This window comes from Empidonax traillii, unplaced genomic scaffold, assembly GCF_003031625.1.
Source record: "Empidonax traillii isolate 1590-97213 ecotype Southwest subspecies unplaced genomic scaffold, ASM303162v1 scaffold722:size395592, whole genome shotgun sequence".
In the NCBI taxonomy this organism is placed as follows: Eukaryota; Metazoa; Chordata; class Aves; order Passeriformes; family Tyrannidae; genus Empidonax; species Empidonax traillii.
The window spans coordinates 234570-252960 of record NW_020955915.1 but is presented as its reverse complement, the minus strand read 5'-3'; the positions used below and the strand labels follow the sequence as shown (position 1 = coordinate 252960).

Below are 18391 nucleotides of genomic sequence, written 5' to 3'. Positions count from 1 at the left end.
CCCTCTACTGATTTACAAGACTCCTCTTGCTTTCTATTCCATCTTGATAGTTTCTATAAGACATCTGCCAAGCTAAAGGAGGAAAGGATATTTTTCTGTGAAATGTGCAGAGTTGATAAGGTGAACGTAGAAAATAAGCAAGAACTACCTCTTGTTCATCAAAATTACATGCCAAGGGAGATGAAGCATGGTTTTATGAGAATTACTTGACACACTGCCTTCCAGAAACTTTAATTTGTTTGGCTTTGTATTTGGCCTGTTAAGTAATATTCAAAATACCCTCCTTGGGAAAACTTTATTTACTTGGTAGCCTGTTCTGAAAGCCAAAATGTAACGTTCTATTTTATCGGCGGTTTGGTTTAACTTAGCTCAAGAGGTCTCTGGCTCTGTGTATCTCTATTTCTAATAAAATAATATGGCACACAGAGAACAATAATACAGCCCTACCATGCAGCACAAAGCATAACAAAACTAACTGGAATGAACCTTATAATACAGCCTCTTCTATTGCTTGCAGGTTTCACATCAGCTCTTCTCCATATATGACCCTGAACATTTGGGGCATCCTGCCAAAATTTCCTCAGATTATTAAAATCAAAAAGCATTCTTAAGGTCCTGCACCATTTACTTCCAATATATTTCCCCAATAACACATCTATAATTCTCACTTGCAAACATGTTGCAACAGATAGTTATCTTGCCTTCATCATCATATCTTTTGCATATTACAGATGGTGTATTGTAATAATTAATTATTACAGTGTTTGAGGATGCAAAGAAAAGCAGCAGTTTTGGATGTCATTCCTGGATTGCTCATGAGGGGCAGCTGTGACGGGCATGGCTGGAAAGCTGAATCCTGACATCTCTGAGAGCAACACCCGAAACCCCAGCCCTGTAACCTGAGGAGTGCTACCTACAACCAAACCTCCCTGAGTGGATAAGGAGCTTTGTCAGAATTTAAGCCCCAAGTCCAACACCTGCAAGCCTGGTAACTAAATCTGACACTGCGTTTTCATTTAAGCTCTGGCATGGTGCAAATCACTGTAATGTGCAACTGTTTAATAAACAGGCATAAACATCAACATTATCTTGGGAGATAGGGCAGAATCATAACCCAGTTTTGCTTTGGGAAATTAACACTTTTGTGTTTCAAATATTTCATTCTGCACCTGCTCGAGCAGTAAGATCAAGGAGCTCCTTTTTGTTTGATGGAAAATGTGGGTTTGGGAAAATTCAAATAAAAAACTGAACCTGGTCTCCCAAATCTGAGGTAAATAGTCTAATCACTCAGATTCTTCCTGTAAGTGACCTCCAGTCACTGTTTCATGCTTGTTGTCCATTGATTTTATAATAAGTGCTTGCAAATTCCCTATTTGACAGGGTAGAAAAGAACTCTGGCTTTCCTAATAAACAAACCTCTGCTTTCCATTGCAAAAGATACTGAATGGGATTATTCTCAATTGATCTTTTTTGCCTGCTCCACATTGGAGATGGATGATCAGACTCACAAAATTGAGTTCATTGTCATTCTATGCTGTGAATATGAGATCCAAATCAGGTCTTCATTTTTATTTTTTCTCCTTTATAACGGGTCGAAGCCTTAGCTCTGTGACTAACACTTTTTAAACAGTTGCATCAGTTGTATAATGAAATTGCTACACCTAATTCCCTTACATATTATTTTTTAATTCAAAATACAGTATTGAATACTTCTCAAAAAATGCAGGCTACCATCATGATCCATACTTAAATACTGAGTTGCACAGTCCCTTAGGTTGGGAAGTGTCATTTGGGCTTTGCCAACTTTTCATCTCACAGAGACTCCCTTGAAAATCATTTCAGAAAAACAGTTTTGCCTTAACCAATGCTGACTGTGTTGTTTTCAAATTATCAGGTAAAATTACAAAAAGAAATAGAAAATGAGGGAAACACAAAGGAGAAAAGATAGTGAAAGAGTGGAGAGAACTGAGTGAAACCACTGTCAGATAGAGATGGAAAAAATATCTGGTAAGCAAAGAGAAAGCATTAATTGAAAAAGAACTAGAAGAAACAACTTTTCTTACAAGGTGAAAGACAAAACCAGAAAACCTGTAAAATGGGATGAAATTAGTTTATGCAGGGGATAGAACTGATTGATTATCAAGCTAAAATTATTTTAAAACATGGCAGATTGATTGAAGCAACAGTGCCTCCCCAAGAACACTCATATTATTTTGAGCTACAGCCCTGAAATACTGAGAGTATGAACAGCTGGGTTTATATACACTGGTTTATTCACCTGTGACACGTACCTGACTTGGAATAGATTCTATACAGATTACTTTGCCCCAAAGTGTTTTAAAAAATATATTTTAAGAGATTTTAACATCAAATAGTAAGAAGATTGTATTTTTATAATGAGAAGCAGAACTAATGGTTTTTTTCCTCATGAAGATGAGAGGTTTTTTGGAGTTCTCCTACACAGACACACATTGGAGCCTTGAGTTCAGATAGAAAAGTTTCCAGGAGTATTTGCTACACATGGTTAGAGTATTTCTACTGTTTTCCTGACTTAATTGAGTAAATGAAAACATGCAAACAGCAGAAGTTATGGGAAGGAAATTCCACTGCATTTTATTCAGTTTGATAGAGGTTTTTAATTACTTTTAATTCGAGGTAATTGGACTCTTGCTTTTACAGAGATGACTGTGTCTTCTGGCAGGTTCAACACAAGTGCAATGCCTAAATCCTGAATTCCTTATCTGGTGATTTGTTTTCTTCTGTCTTTGCACCATAGTAAAGTGTCACCTGTCTCCTACCTCACCTGCACTTAAACATGGGAAACTGGGAAACAGGAAAGATTTCTAAACTTCTAAAATGTAGTAAAGGTTTATTTGTCATTCTTTTCACATAGTTATTTCCATCTTGAGCTGTCGAGGGAAAATATGATTTCTAGGATTCAGGTTGTGCTCTTAACTACAGGAACAAACATTATGAACACGCACTGAGTTTTACAACAGAATTTTAGAAATTAAGAGAGTCTGAGCCTCAGAGGCAATTTGTGCATCCCCAGCTCGAGCAGGCGCAGTCCAGCGACACAACTGGAACATTAAAAATGAGACAGGGCAGCTTTAAGAGAGAAACAGGAAGCTGTAACTAGAATCCAGCTGAATTCTGAGCTGGGGCACTTTACCATGAGGCTGCAAATGAAACAGATGTGCTTGCTGTGAATTTCTGTAGTGTCTGGACTTTTTGTACCAAAGGTGACAACACTTTCCTTCCTGTGTTTTTTTTTTTCTTCTTTTATTTTTCCGTAAAGGGATTGAAATGGAGAAGTTGAAGAAATACGTCTCAGTGGAAGATGAAGATCAGTTTTATCATCAAGGAGCTGTGGAGCTGCTAGTTTTCAACTTTCTGCTCATTCTTACAATATTAACCATTTGGCTGTTTAAAAACCATCGATTCCGCTTCCTGCATGAAACTGGAGGAGCTATGCTTTATGGTGAGTAAAAACTCAAGGGCCAGCAAAACAAGGGCTGAGTTGCATATTTTTGATCAGGCACTTGAGATCAAGTGCTGACAAAGCTCAGAGAATGTGTGAATTGAATTTCATCAGCTCCATAAAGTGTACAGCAAAATGATAATGTAGCAGCATCTCTCCTGGAGTAGCTGGAGGACGCCTGGAGAATGGAGCAGTTGTCATGGGGGGGTTATCCTCAGGATGTGCATGTTCTGTTATCCTCAGGATGTGCATGTTCTGTTATCCTCAGGATGTGCATGTTCTGTTCCTATGTGGTCCAACAGCTACTGTGGGACACCTTGGGAGTTGAGGATTTTACTATTTACAAAAGAATGAAACGTCCTCAGTGACAGAGATAACCTCATTTTCTTGGCTCTTATAACGTTCAGAGATATAAGATTAAGGAGCCCTGTGGGTACAGGCATGTTGTCTAATAAAGTTTAAATTATCTTTTGAGTTTTCTTTTGGTTTTGATCTATGCCTTGGAAAAACATCCTATGAAGAATGCCTCTGTCAGTCCTCTCTGAATGCTGTCATTGTGCTGTAATTTCAGTCTGCCTGTCTAGTTCTAATCTTCTTTTATGAAGTTTTGCCATGTTACATATCACTGTCATGTAGAACTTCCTGCGTTGTCCCCTGAGCACTCACTGGTTTAATGGTACACACTTATGTGTATAATGATTTTTCTTGTCTCTTACTGTTGTTTCACTTTGGGAGATGAGGCTGCCCTTTCTCCCTCCATCAAACACAAATAGGAGGATAATGCTGCCGAAATGGAAATTAGGAATCAACAGCCCAGTCCTGACCCATCGAAACGCCAGCCTGTTCAGGCACATTCTGTGCACATCACACACTCCAGCAGTGCAATACCCAAACCTGACTTGGTTAAGATTCCATATTCTGAGGAATATTTGTTTGTCATGGGACACCACATGCAGAAAGTTTCATCTGAAAGCCTGCAAGAGCAACGGCAACTGAGCTCTACCTTTTGAGGTTAAACTTTCATTTGCTGTGTCAAGCATTTCCAGGTGATCTCTGATCCTTAGGAGCTCACAGTCTTCCTTGTATCCCTTAAAGCTATTTTGTGGGAGACATTAACTGTATGAATTTCCAAGAACACAGGCTATTTCATCTTCTTGGCTCACTGTCTTCTCAAGGAACTTGATACTTTAAAGGAAAGCAAGTAAAAAAGAAACTCTTGTATTAAACCAGTCACTGAGCCCCTAACACTTGGATCTGTGGGATTCTTCATTCTCATCTGCCTTGCCTGTATTTTAAAATTGTGGAAGAGTATTTCTTTAATAACATACCTCTTTTCTAATCTTTAAATCTGGTACACATTGAAAACACACTTCAATTGAATCAGTTAAGACTGAAATACACACCACACGACACTTACTTGGAATACTTTTTGTCGTCAGACATGACCTGGATTGTTGTTTAATTGTTTTGTGAGGTACAAGTTAAAAAATACTGAGAATACATTTGCTTATTGTATTTCTGTTAACATGTCTCAAAAGGAAAATCATGAGGCACTGGACAGTATATTCATTATGATCCACTTGTAAATGGCAATGTTTCCCTAAATACACGGGTGCCTCTTCTATAGTAACTTCCTTTATACTATTGTGCTGTTTGCCACATACAGCTGATGACATTTGTTGAAGATTTAGACAAAAGATTTAGACAAAATACAACGTAACACAAACCAGTATTTAATTAGGGGTTTATCTGTCCTTTGGCTCTATTTTGCTGCCTGCCCAGAACATGCTCTGCACATCATGAGGACAACCCACTCATATCCTTTTGATCAGCTCAGAGATTCGTGCTCCAGCAGGACAGAGCTTTTGAATTATTAAAGTAGTCATGAACAAAGGAAGCATTCCTTGTTATTGTAAATAAACTACCTGTTTAGTCTTTCATTATTTATGGCAACCTTTAAACAGGGGGAAAAAGCTTATTTGTAGCATCCAAAAAGTTGATGATGTCCTTTTTATCCTTCAGAACGTTGGATATGGGTTCAGTTATCTTTAGCACTGTAGAACAGCAATAATGAAAGGAAATTGCAATTTCAGAGGTTATGAGAGAGGTGACAGATCAACAGCAGCAGCTTCAGGAGTAAATCTTCATGGCACCAAGCACTGACACTGAGTCGAGTCCTGCCCTCACTTATTTTTTGTCTTCCCTATCCAAACAATTCTGATTTATACCTGGTCAGTAAATTCCGAGTCTCAGCCCTACAGTTTGCTTTGCTCCTGCCCGTTGAGGTGTTCATTAGATCCTCGAACAGCAATATAAACAACTGATAGTTTGGCTTTGAGTGACAGGAGAATGTGGCCCCTTACAGGCTGTGCCCCACAGAGTGACAGATGGGGCTGTATTCCTTATCAAGTGTGCCTCTGGGTTGCAGCAGTGGAGAGGAGAGAGAAAGTGAAGTGACAGGAAGACCAGGGGAAAAAAACCCACAGAAATACAAAAACAGGAAGTTTTACAGTTACTGCAAAGTGCTGAACAGCCACAAATTGAACACAGCCTGATAGACAGCTCTATTTAAAGTACAGAACAAATAAAAGGGGGGGTGGCTTTTTTGTTTGGTTAGTTTTGCATCAGTTTTTTAAGAAAATTCAGTTTTAGACTGAATAGTTCCAGCTCATTAAAAAAAAGAAAATGAGTCCATAATGCAAAACTATCCATTTAGAAATTTTAAAAACTGAGGTATTTTAACTCTACTTTTTTAATCAAAGAAACAGTTCAACACTAAGTATAGCTATATTTAATTTGAAAGTCTTTCTGCAGTTACAAAGAAAAAACCAAAGCATTCAACATAACCCAGAATTAATAGACAAGAAATCATTCAGCATGAATTCAACATCATTTCACAAAAAATTATGTGCACATACATGTGTTTACATATACATTGCAAGGCATTCAGCTTGAAAATTTTCAAAGACTCATACTGGTTTTAGACCAAACTGAAAAATCCCCCCCAACAATAGAGACTGACCTGTTTATTCGTTGATTCCTTTGTTTTCTTGTATCTCAGAGAGCAAATTTCTCAGGACATTGTTTTGATAAACAGACCTCAAATAGTAAACTCAACTTACTTGCTGATTTCTGTGTGCCAAGGAGGCAGGTGGTTATGAAACAATAACTTTGTGCCATCCAGAATGTGATGAACATCCTTCCTGTACACTATCAGCACAGTTACTGTACCAGAGCATAGTGAGAAATAGTGTGGAGGATTACAGACAAAAACAAAACCAGAATTGCCACCTCTCTCAGATCAGTGACCCCTCTCATAGCACCACACCCCAGGAGATGCCTCTGAGTACCAGTCAAAGACAACCAGGCAATAAAACACTGCAGTGCCTGTAGCCCCCTCCTGCAGGGCCTGGCATCTTTGGTATCTTTAGATACCTCAGCCAAAAAGGTGCCAAATCCCTATAGAATATCTAAGTCATGGCATTCCCATTACTGAGGAAAGAGTCCAGAGCTGCACGATGAAAACTGGGTACACCTATCCCAGTTCCTCATCCTCCACAGGATTTAGGTATTAGTCCTGCACAGAGATGCCACCACTCACCTCTGATGAAGAGGCTAAACCACTCGTGCAGGTAGGCAACCAGAAATAAACTCAGACAGCAAAACCCCAAACCCCCCAACCCATCTGTGCCTTTATCTGTGAGGTTAATTAGCAACTTTGTTGAAATTGTTTTCAGCTGGAGTAATTGTCACCCCTAGGGAGCATGTGATACCCATCAGGTGGAGCTGAGCCTGACTGCAGATGTACCAGCTGTCAGAGCTGTGCTGTGTTGATCAGACTGGAAGGAAAATGGGAAAATGCTGAGTGACAGAAGAGTCCCACAAATGGTTTTATGTTGCAGTGCTTGTAGGGGCTTCCCCAAGTTTTTGATTAAGCAATATGATTCTTGCACCTCCTAAATCCAGTGTGAAAGGATTGTAGTTGCCTTCTGATGGTTAGCATGTTCTGAGTATCCCTAATTCTCAAAGGCAGCAATGGATGGAACAAGTCTCAGAAAGAGAAATCTCTAGACCTCAATAAAATAGAATAATACACTGTCTTCCTCCTTACAAAATTCATAATGAAGAAAGAGGGCCAGGACTTACAAGTTATTGGTCTTTTTTCATGGTAGATACATCCAAAGGTATTTCCCAATTTTTTCCCTCTAAATGAACTATAAAGCATGTTTCAGAATAGACATTACAAAAGCATGACTTCAGTTTGGAAGGGGGAGTAGTGGAAAGCACATTATACATTTATTTAAAAATTAATTATTTCTATTAGAATACGATCCAGACTCCTGAAAGCTCTCATGAAATAAATGCTATATAATGATCTAAAGAAGAAAGTGCATTTCATAAATGATACACCTACTAAAATATTAAATACACTCTTCCATGACTTTTAATTCCCTGCAGGTTTTATATAGGGTCTTTGGCACATTTATTATTACTGGACGAAGAATACAATCCCATTACTTACATTGGCTCCTGCCATGTAGTGTGTTAATGGCAATTGTCTTCATCTGAACCTTCCCTAGAGCAGTTGAGAATATTCTGAATCAACCCATCATTATGGATCCTGTCCATATTTTGTTCAAATGAATATATTTTAGAATTTTCTTGGGAGTTGCAAGGACTTAAGAGCCCCACTGAAGCTTTGATTGATTGTTAGAATCTTCTCTAATGTATTTTCTCCAGTATGTGTGTGCTGCTGGATACTCTGTAACTTCTTTGTTCTCTCATTATCATTTCATTATCTGTGTGGCTCTGTAAATTCCTCCAACCTGGGCTCCATCAGGGTCCTTTTCTGCCACTGTCCTTGCACAGGCATTGGCAAATGTTACCTGAGCACGTTAATTCTAAGTAATACCTGATAGCAGAACTGCATCAGAGGCTACAGTTTAAAACATTGATTCATAGGAGCAAAAATGGTAAAGGAAAACCTAAAACTTTTCTATTCCAGAGAACGAAAAAGAAACATCAAGTCTTGTCCAAGCATCAAATGAAGCTGAATTTTTAATGTATTTGAAATTGAATTTGAAACGAAGTCCAAGTCTCTGAGGGTAGAAATAATCTCAGTAATATTATCTAGCTAAATATTAGTCCCCTCTCTTGCAGTAAACAGGCAAGCTCCCACTAGAGCCCTCAGAAAGAAGAGTACCTTCCACAGGATGGTCACAGAAGTACATTTTCCTTTTTGTTAAGGGAGACAAAACGTCTGTCTTAGATAAGAGTCCTAAATTGTAGATAGTCAAACCAATTAATTCCAGTCTTAATCTTCCTTCCCTTCTCCCTGCTTTTATTGTCCCATGTTTACACAGTCTTAAAAATAGTTTTCTGCAGAAGGCAGAATGTGCCTGAGGATGTGTCAGAGTTTTGTCCCCACAAATGAAGTGTGTAAAATCACCAACAGCACAGCTGATGTTTTCATGCTCAGTGCAGCACATGAGTTATGCAGGCAGCTCCCTGCTCTAAATATCTACTGAAAATTTGTTACATGAGAAACTGGGTTCATAGTTACGACAGCAAGTGCATCAGAAAAATAAAGATTCCAACTGCACATATGTCAAACCAACATCTGCATTCTAATGAAATGACCACTTTGGAAAAATATTTTGTGGTCATCCATGACGTGTTGAGAGAGATGTGTCTCTCTGAAGGTAGAAACATTGAGAAAGCGTCCAAACTTTGACAGAGTTAATGTTTCTCTAAATCAGTAATTGTGTAGCATCAAACACTTAAAAATACTTGAATCTTTCTCATTTTTCTTTTTTTCTTTACTCTCCAGGCCTTGTAATGGGATTGATTATACGATATGTGACAAAAGCATCAGATCTGGAAAGTGGGACTGTTTATGAGTGTGAAAAGCTGAAATCTGGGCCATCCACTCTGCTTATTAATATAACAAATCAGGTCTATGAATACCAATACAAAAGAGAGATCAGCCACCACAATCTCAATGGTCACCAAGGCAATGCAATGCTTCAAAAGGTAAAATTTACCTTATTTTCGTTCTTAACTGGGTAAGATATTTATTTTATTTTCACTGTTGAGGGAGGAAAACAAGTTTCAAGTTTTTTTTTTGCTACCAAACCTTTTTAAACCCCACTGATACCTTTATTTATCCACTTAAAAAGGACTTGCTCTGGCAGGCTTTTGTGCTCAGAGACATTGCATATTCACATGAACCTTCTAAGCCCTTTACCAGTGGCTTTTACAATATTGCAATGTAGAATTTTGCTTTTTGCCAAGTGTTATTGTTTATCCAGCACAGTAATGTGTGTTCCTGTATACTGCAATGGTTATCATCATAAAAACTTTTAAGTTATGCTTAGAATGTACTCTGGGAAGCTCAGCAGAATTAGGACTTGCCCATCTGCTCAGATTTCTTGCTGATGCAGCACCACTGTGTGTGTGTGTGCTGGGACTGCTGGGCTTGCCCTTCTCAGAAAGAACCAGAGTGTCAAGGACTCTCAGAGCTGTGGTGGGAGGAGACAGGAAAACGCTGTGGCAGTCAGACTCATCAGGTTTTGCTGAATCTTCATCCATTTTCCTGCTAGTTGGTTGCAAGAGGTTTTTCTGAGCAAAAGTGTGTATTTAGCTTCCAGGGCACATGTCCATTCCATCTGAGCATCAGCAAACCTGGTACTCTGGAGCTGACTTGTGATATGAAAAAGGTGGAGCACGGAACTTGCACAGAAGTTTCTGTTGCCCTCACAGGAGATTGCCCAATCTTCTTTCCACAGTTCCACTTTGCTGGAAGGTTCTTAAAAGTCTCAGTTGTGAATTCTGGGTTTCTCTTTATTACTGGGCAGGCCTTAGTCTGCCTGGATTTTCACTTCTTTTCCCTTTAAAATTATCTGGCAAATGCCCTCTTGAAAAGAAAATAAATAAAAAAGGGAAGGGGGAGAAATTCAGCCATATTTAGGAGACAATAGCAACTGCTGGCAGCCTTCCTAGCTGGCAAAAGCACTGCTGTAAAAAACAGAAAGCATGATCACACCATTCCCTGGGTTTTGTACAACTTTAATTCCCTTTTGAGTGCAGTAAAAGCATTTACGTGTTGCATTTATCAGAGAGAATAGACTGTGCCATGCCTTACAAACATGTACCATTTAGAACAGGGGTTTGAATAATAAAACGTATTCAGGATTTCTGATGCCTGTGGAAAAGATACTTTTACATATTTGCTGAATTAACTCCAAAACCAACATTTGAGGCTGTTAGTTAACAAGTGAGGAAAATCGTTTTCTGCCATGTTTTCAATGAAGGCACCAACACAGATAAATTCCTGGCAGGTTCTTTGCCAGCTCACTTTTCTCAGCTTTCTAATTCAAAGTAAGCATGATGGAAAAAAGTCTCAACTCTCACTTCCTGTTTATCAAATCGTCTGCTAGTAAGAAGACAGAAGTAATTACTCTTATTCTTTTGAAACTAAATAATTATTCCACAATACTGTAGCTTTATAATACCATTTCATCTGAACAAGTAGCTGCAAGCCTTTGTGTTGATTATCTCCTGCCTCTTTTAAAAGTATTGATATGATACAACCCACTGACAGAACAGTAAGCAGCACACAGGCCCATTAAAGTGTTTTTTTCTCCAGCAGTGCCCTGGTTTTAAAGCAGATTCTATTTTATTGAAAGGTACTTGCAATGAATGGCAATGACTGAGTGTTGCCCTTGGCCTTTCTCTGTGCCAGCAGTTGAAGGCCAATATGAAGAGTGCACTGACAACAGCTAGAATAAGATTTTTTTTTGTTTCCTCATTCTAGCATTACTTTAACAATTTTAATGAGTATTTTATAAAAGGTTTCCACATTGAAGGTGATCCTCAGATCAGTCCTGATCCGAAGTTACAATTAGAACCTATCCTAATCAAATTAAATGCTACTTTATTTGTCCTTACCCTCTCTTTTGTCCTTTCTGGCAGATGACCTTTGATCCTTCTATTTTCTTCAACATTTTGCTGCCACCCATCATATTCCATGCTGGATACAGTTTAAAGAAGGTAAATGTCTCTTTTTTATATGACACAAGGGACTGAGTGTGGTGCTGCTCTGTCAGTCCAACAGGCCAGTGATGGAGGAAAGGGTCAGTGAACAACTACATTGCATGGGAAAAACTTGACAGGAATGGCAAAGAAATGAAAATGCATGGCCTCATTCTGCTCCCTTTCTGTCCCCATGTGAAGATCTGACTGTGTGGTTATAACACTTGAGCCTTCCTGTTTGCAGCAGAGACCACTTTGAATGTGGTGAACTGCAGGCAGCAGCCTGTCTGTATTTCTGTATGTCACACACTGCCTCAGCAGGGCTTTGTTTGTTCATGATACCTTTTGCATCAGACACTTTCAGTGTGAACTTGTGTTATGATCCTGAAGCATTTGTCCAGGTCTGTGAATGAGGGAACTTCGATGGCGTTCCCCATGGAAAAAAAAATTAAACATCTTAAATTGTGTTTTCAAAGCAACTGAAGTAGCCTATATTGTTCCATCTTATATTTGAGATATGTGTGGTAACAAGTGCACTTCTAGATGCGGTGTTTCAACTTGGACTGAATGCTCTTTTATTTACTGTATTACAAAAGACCTTTTTTCAAACTTTCCTCTCCAGAGACATTTTTTTCGTAACTTGGGATCAATTTTGACCTACGCCTTCCTGGGAACTGCCATCTCCTGCATTGTCATTGGGTGAGTGAACATCTTCTGCTATTATTGCATACTTGATATCTTCTTCAATCAAAAGCTAAACTGTAAAAAGAATCGCAGACCTTGCATGGTCAACATAATTTGTGTAACAGATAAAGTAATTCCTTATCAGGAAAAAGGCAAAACTCTTGGATAGCCAAGAACTGTCCCAGGCATTCAGAAAATTGTGCCCTTCATTTCTGGTCTGTGACTGGTGCAAGCATGAGCTGCCTTCCACACCCCATAGGTTTAACCATCTGTCCTGAGAAACAGAACCATTATTTCAAGTGAAATTCCATGCTACTGGAATTCCTTCTAGAAAAGAGCAGATCTCCAACAGAAAAGGGGAGTAGGAACTCAGAGGGAGTAGGAACAGATACCTAGTAGCATATATGTAAAAAAAAACTGGAGTAATTTCACAGACTAAGTGAAACTTTTTAGTTGAAGATCACAGGAGAAGTCTCAGTCTCAGGAACTATGTGTGAATTTAGCCTGGATGTGACTAAATGGTTCCTGCAGAAAAAGAGGAAGGGGGAAAAGCAGAAGTACAAAACATCCTGTTTTATTTTCATATCTCCTTAATGAAAAATTCCTAATTTTGTTTCAAAATTTGCCTAATTAAAGTAAGTATTTGCTAGTCAGGAATGGATTATATATTTCCAGGTGGCACGATGTGAAAGTTCTGTTCGTCAGTTTGTGGACAAATATTTTGTGCACAGATATGATTAAACACGTGCTTAATATTTATTACATATCTGCAACACACATGTACAGTATCTGAACATCCACGGGCTCAGGCTCTGGGTATCTGCAGCCTCTCACTGGGACTGTGCCCCTCCTGCCTGGGGGAGCTACAGAACTCCCTGTGTGAACCCTGGAGGCTGGAACAAAGAGGGACCAGACCCCTCTTTGTCAACCAGAAACAGCTGGGAAATATCATTAATAAAGGACAGAAACATCCTTTGGATTGCTGTAGAGTGCTAAAACGTTGCCATGGAACACGCTGATACAATGGTGCCTGTCTCCTCTTTGTGAGCCTTTGCCTTTGTGTGTGAAGGGCCCCAAGAAAGAGGAGCTGTGTGGAATTTGAGGAAAAGGCTATAATCAGATATTCCCACTGAGGGCAGGAGAAGGAGGGGTAAGAGGGATTGCTTTATTTTAGTGAAAGCAGTGCTAAAATTGCTTTCGGCTAAATACTGCGCTAAGGAACGCCTGCCCAGGTTAGCTGGAACACTGTCCCTGGCCACTCAACACACAGACAAGTTATCCTGATTTCTGAGCTCTCCCAGCAAAGCAAAATTATGCCCTTTGCACCAAGCCTGACTGGCAAGGATCCATGCAGAGAGATCCCATGAGGTAAAGGAGAAATTAATTCTCCCACTCCAAGCTTTTGCAGCGCTGCTGAAATTGTCCCCTCCCAGCAAAGAGAGTCGGCTGCCTCTGGCTCTGTATGACATCAGATCGTACAAGATCCAGTCAACCAACAGACCTTTTCTCTGACAGTGGTTCCAGCTTCCTGCCTCCTGAAGAGCAGTGTGGGACGACCACTGAGACAGCTCTTTATTCCTGAGAAAAACCATCCAGGCCAAGGCTGTCTGAGGCTTTCTGTGACACAGGGCAGGCAGTCTCTTGCTCTAGCAGAGTACTTGAGTTTCATGGACTCAGAATAATTTAGGTTGGAAGCAGTGTCTGGATGTCTGCAGTCCAACCTCCTAAAAAATGCGTGACTGGCTTCAAATTTAAATCCAGGAGCTCAGGACCCTGTCCAGTCAACTTTTGAGTGTCTCTAAGAATGTGAATTCCACTGGCTTTCTGGGAAATCTGTTCCAGTCTGAACCACCCTGACTACAACCACTGTTTTCCTGTATATCCAATTGGAATTTGCCTCGCTTCACCTTGTAACCTTTGAACTCCACTTCTGACTCCTGTTCAATTTGATATCCTCCTGGACTCCAGGAGCTTTCTGCACATCCCTGTGTAGCCAGGCACGCTCCTGTGGGACTGTTGCACTGTTATTCCATCTTTTCCATGTGCACCTTGATCTTAGCTGTGTGTTATTACTGATTGTAAGCTGAAGCAGCACTGAGCTGAAGCTACTCAGTGAGCACATGAAAACTGGGCTGCTGAAAAATTAAATTAACATCTGCCCCCACTTGCCTTTTTCTAAATGTATTTTTTACATTTTAGGCAGAGGCAGGGAGAAGGACCTCATTTCAACTTTTGCAAAGAATAGTGTTCCCTTCCCTTAGATTCTATTTTTAATAAACTGTGCTGGGATGCATCCTCCAGAATTGATATCTGTCATAGATACTTTCAATTTTGATAATGGAAGAGAGCTCAGGTCTTTGGAAGAATCTTGACACTATGGTAACAACCTATCAGAGCAACATACTGAGTGGCAGGGGGCATAAAAAGATTTGCATTTCCCCCCCCTTAAATCATCTTGACTTGATTTTCAGCATTCTCAGTGGCAGCCAGAGCCAAGATGCCTGTGCACAGGAGCACTGGCATCACTGAGCTGGCCTTATCTGTGATTTTTGATTGGGTTTCACTTGGGTTTTCTCGATTTGCAATGCCAAAACCACATTTTTGATATTCAGAATGCAGCATGTTTGCAGTCACTTACTCATATTTTTCCAGCCTGTCTACTACGTCTGGCAAGGCCTGATTTTTCTGGAATTTAAAGCTCTCCAAGAGTACAACTCAAATAACAAATGTATTTGCAGACAACTTGGGCTAAGTTTGATCTTTGTGGCTGCAGTGAGAATTTTACTTGAATAAAGCTGAGATTAGAAAAGTGGAGTTTGGATCTGAAAAAGTAGAGTGACTGTAGTTTTGAGAAAGTCAAGTTATGAAATGCAAACCACTGATAATATTAATTCCAGGATGTCTGGGAGTACATGAGCACTTGCTTTGCAATAAGCATATCAGACTGTTTCATGGTAATCAGCGCTTACAATTGAACTTCTAATTAAAAACCCCGTATAGAATCAAACTATTTCTTTAGTGCATCTGTGTTTTACTGCAGTGACTAACATTTTGGACAAAGAAGTCTCTTCTGATATTTAAATTCAAGTGGAAGGAATAAGTCATCATCATACATGATTCTCCCAGGCAGTCCAAGAATCCTTTCCCTTGCCATTCCTCACCATTCCACAAGTGCCGATTCAAATGCTTTCTGTATACAGTCACTAAAGAGTGGGACTATAATAATTGAATACAATATATAAATATTTGTATATATAATATATATACTATATATATAGTATAATAAATATTCTCTAAATTCCTTCTTTTTAAAACTGAATCTTAAATGGATTTAAATGGATTTAAAACTGAATCTTAAATGAATCTTTCTGATTTGAAAAGCAGAACAAGACATGCACATATATAAGTAAACAATTATAAAAGAGAGAAAGAAGTATCAGGAAATATCAAATACAAATCCAGATATTTTTGTAGGGGAAAAAAAAAAAAAAAAGACATGAGATTGAATGTTTCATCATAACCTTTCTATGAAAGTAGAAATTTTCCATTCAAATATCTGTGGTATCGAGATTCCATCATCACATGATGTAATTATTTTTCTTCACTCTTAATTGCACTGTTTTACCAGCCCCTCTTTGTGCCTCCTAAAGGAGGAAGGGTTGGGCTGAGTTAATATTAATAACATTGTTGCTCAAACGCAGCAAGAGCAAGAAATGTTCAACTTTTCTTTACACAGTTCATGTGGGTGAGATGCATTCTGACATAACTGTGCAATCAGAGATTTAATCCTCTCATCATTATACCTACACAAATGCAATTCCAAAAGTTGGGAGACAAATTCCTTCCACTGGGACACCATTAAAAAAAGACTATTTACAATTATAAATTTTTAGTAGAAGACAGTCTTTCAGAACACTTTGATAGTTTGGCAAAGGCTGGATGGAGGTGCAGTTGGGTTATGAGTGTGTTCATTACCTTCTGTTGGGAGCTCAGTGGAACACACAATTGGGATCTGCTGATGTGAAACAGTCCTGAGTTTATAATCTGACTGTTCCCTCTCACTGGAGGGCTGTGGATAAACTTTACAATTTGGAAACAAAACCCTTGTAGCTGTGTGCTTCTGCAGATCAAAGCCAAAAATTGTTTGGCTTGAATTTACCGTGCAGTGCTGTGAGATCCTTCTGGATTTTGGAACTGTTTCTGCAAGGGAAAATGGGGCCAGGTTAGGGGGAACAGGAAAAAAAAATCTTCTCTCAGTTACAGAGCTCTCTGTAAACTAAGCAAACACCTTGACAAGGATCATCTCTTGCTACACCAGCTCAGCTCTTGCCTTCCCAGGTGATAACTTCTGTAGTAATTTAGACTCAGGTCATGTTCAAAGAAAGTAGTACTTTTTTTCTAATTAAAATTTTTCTACCTCATGTTCCCATCAAATGATTAAAAAAAAAACAGGTCCATCTTTCCTCCACACACCACCTGTAAATAGCAAATGCTTAACCTCCCCAGAGGCAAGAATAAAAGCTTTATTCTTGGCACAAATAGAAACTGGTGAGGCGGAGTGTCAATGTATCTTGGTGCTGTAGAAATAAACTGAGGGAGAAATAGGGAAAAATTATATATAGACCATTGGCCCTTCCCCATGGTAAAACCCTCACAGCATCAGATGCCTGGCTTCAATAATTTCTAATGCTCTTCTGAAGCCAGATATTCAGCCTAAGAGTGGAAATAAAGACAAAACTAGTGAGCAGACATTCATTTGAATGTAGTATAACTTTTGTAAGAGTACAGTGCCTGTGCTGGTACCTTTTTTGGGGGGGTTGGCTGCTTTTGTGTCCCAGCTCAGGTGCAAGGACTAGTTCCTGTTTATCACTTGTGTTTAAAGGTGTGGTGAATCCAAACTGGGTTAGTGAAGTGTGAGTTTAGAGAAGCTTGAAAATTCACCCACTGTGATACCTGGTTTGGGGGATTCTCCACATGGAGGAAAGAGGGAAAAGGCTTCCTCATAGCCGTAACTCTCAGAGACTTCTAGCAGTTCTGGAAGTTATAAAGTATTTTTTAAAAAGCCTTCTATTTGTATGACTTGTGAAATTGTGGATGAGAAGCTGGGTTAAATCAAGACACTGATATAAAATAGTGTTTCCCAGACCACTAACACCCCCACAGAGTGAAAAATTCTGAGAGTACTTTGATGCCTTCAAGTTTGTGTTGCTGCAAGTTCAGTCGGAATTAGTAGCTGTTTCGCAATAAACATCTGACATTGTTTACTGCAGCAGAGCTGATCATGCAGAAAACAGTTTTTCTTCTCATAAACAGATGTGGTGAGCAGCAGGGTGTAATTATTTGTATCGTCCAGAAGAACCCCTCAGCATACTAAGGATTTTGGGAGAAATATATTACAGGGAACACCAAAGGTGTGGGGCTGCAGAGACAAGCAGCACCTGGAACAGCAGGAGGTTCATCCAAAATAAAAAGGATGTTTAATTTGGTATTTGATACCCAGTAGGTTCTCCAGGAATCCATCAAAAAATTTAAATTATGCGCTCTTCTGAAAAACATGCGAATGGCATTCGTTGCAAAACAGCCAAAACACTCGAGTCCAGATATTTCCCAAGAAGGAACCCACCCTGGAGGAAAGAGTTTGTTTGTGGGGTTTTTGTTTGGTTTTGTGGGGTTTTTTTTATGAAGTGTCTTCCCAGCTGCCTTGAAAGCCAAAGGCTTTACTGCAGGAATGAATACTTTTGGATACATCTCCTAATGTCTTCTCCCTGATATTCATGGATCCTTTAAGAATTGACCCCCAGTGTGGCCTCCAAAGACTGCCATCCCCTATTTCTCTGGCTACAGACCACCCATACACCTGTGCAACAGCTTCCCTGGCTGCGGCATCATTTGGAAGTCTCAACTTGCAAGACTACTTTCACAGTCTCTATACTGACTTCCAGGGAAAACATCTTTGCAGAGCTGGTGAAATGGAAAATACACATCCCTTATGGCCCCTTATCCTGACATTCACTGGCTTTCTCAGTATATACTATGATCCCAGAACAATTCCAGGCTACAGAGGAGATGAAAACAGGAGAAGGAGATACACTGACTGTGATGGTGAGGCCAGTGCTCAAGAAGCACTGCCATAGCCACAGGCTGTACCGATGGAGCTGGGACACTCAGGATCTCATTTTCCTGTCCGAATCC

The 18391-nt window shown here is 39.5% G+C and overlaps 1 protein-coding gene across 1 annotated transcript in view; it reads left to right on the top strand.

Moving 5' to 3' along the window:
- The first annotated feature begins 3154 nt into the window (after window positions 1-3154).
- Window positions 3155-18391, top strand: part of SLC9A9 (solute carrier family 9 member A9) — a 146958-nt gene continuing 131721 nt past the window's right edge. The window contains exons 1-4 of the mRNA XM_027900401.1: window positions 3155-3481; window positions 9312-9514; window positions 11456-11533; window positions 12138-12214. Coding sequence (XP_027756202.1) covers window positions 3307-3481; window positions 9312-9514; window positions 11456-11533; window positions 12138-12214 — 533 coding nt within the window. The 5' untranslated portion in view covers window positions 3155-3306. The remainder of the gene's footprint in view (window positions 3482-9311; window positions 9515-11455; window positions 11534-12137; window positions 12215-18391) is intronic.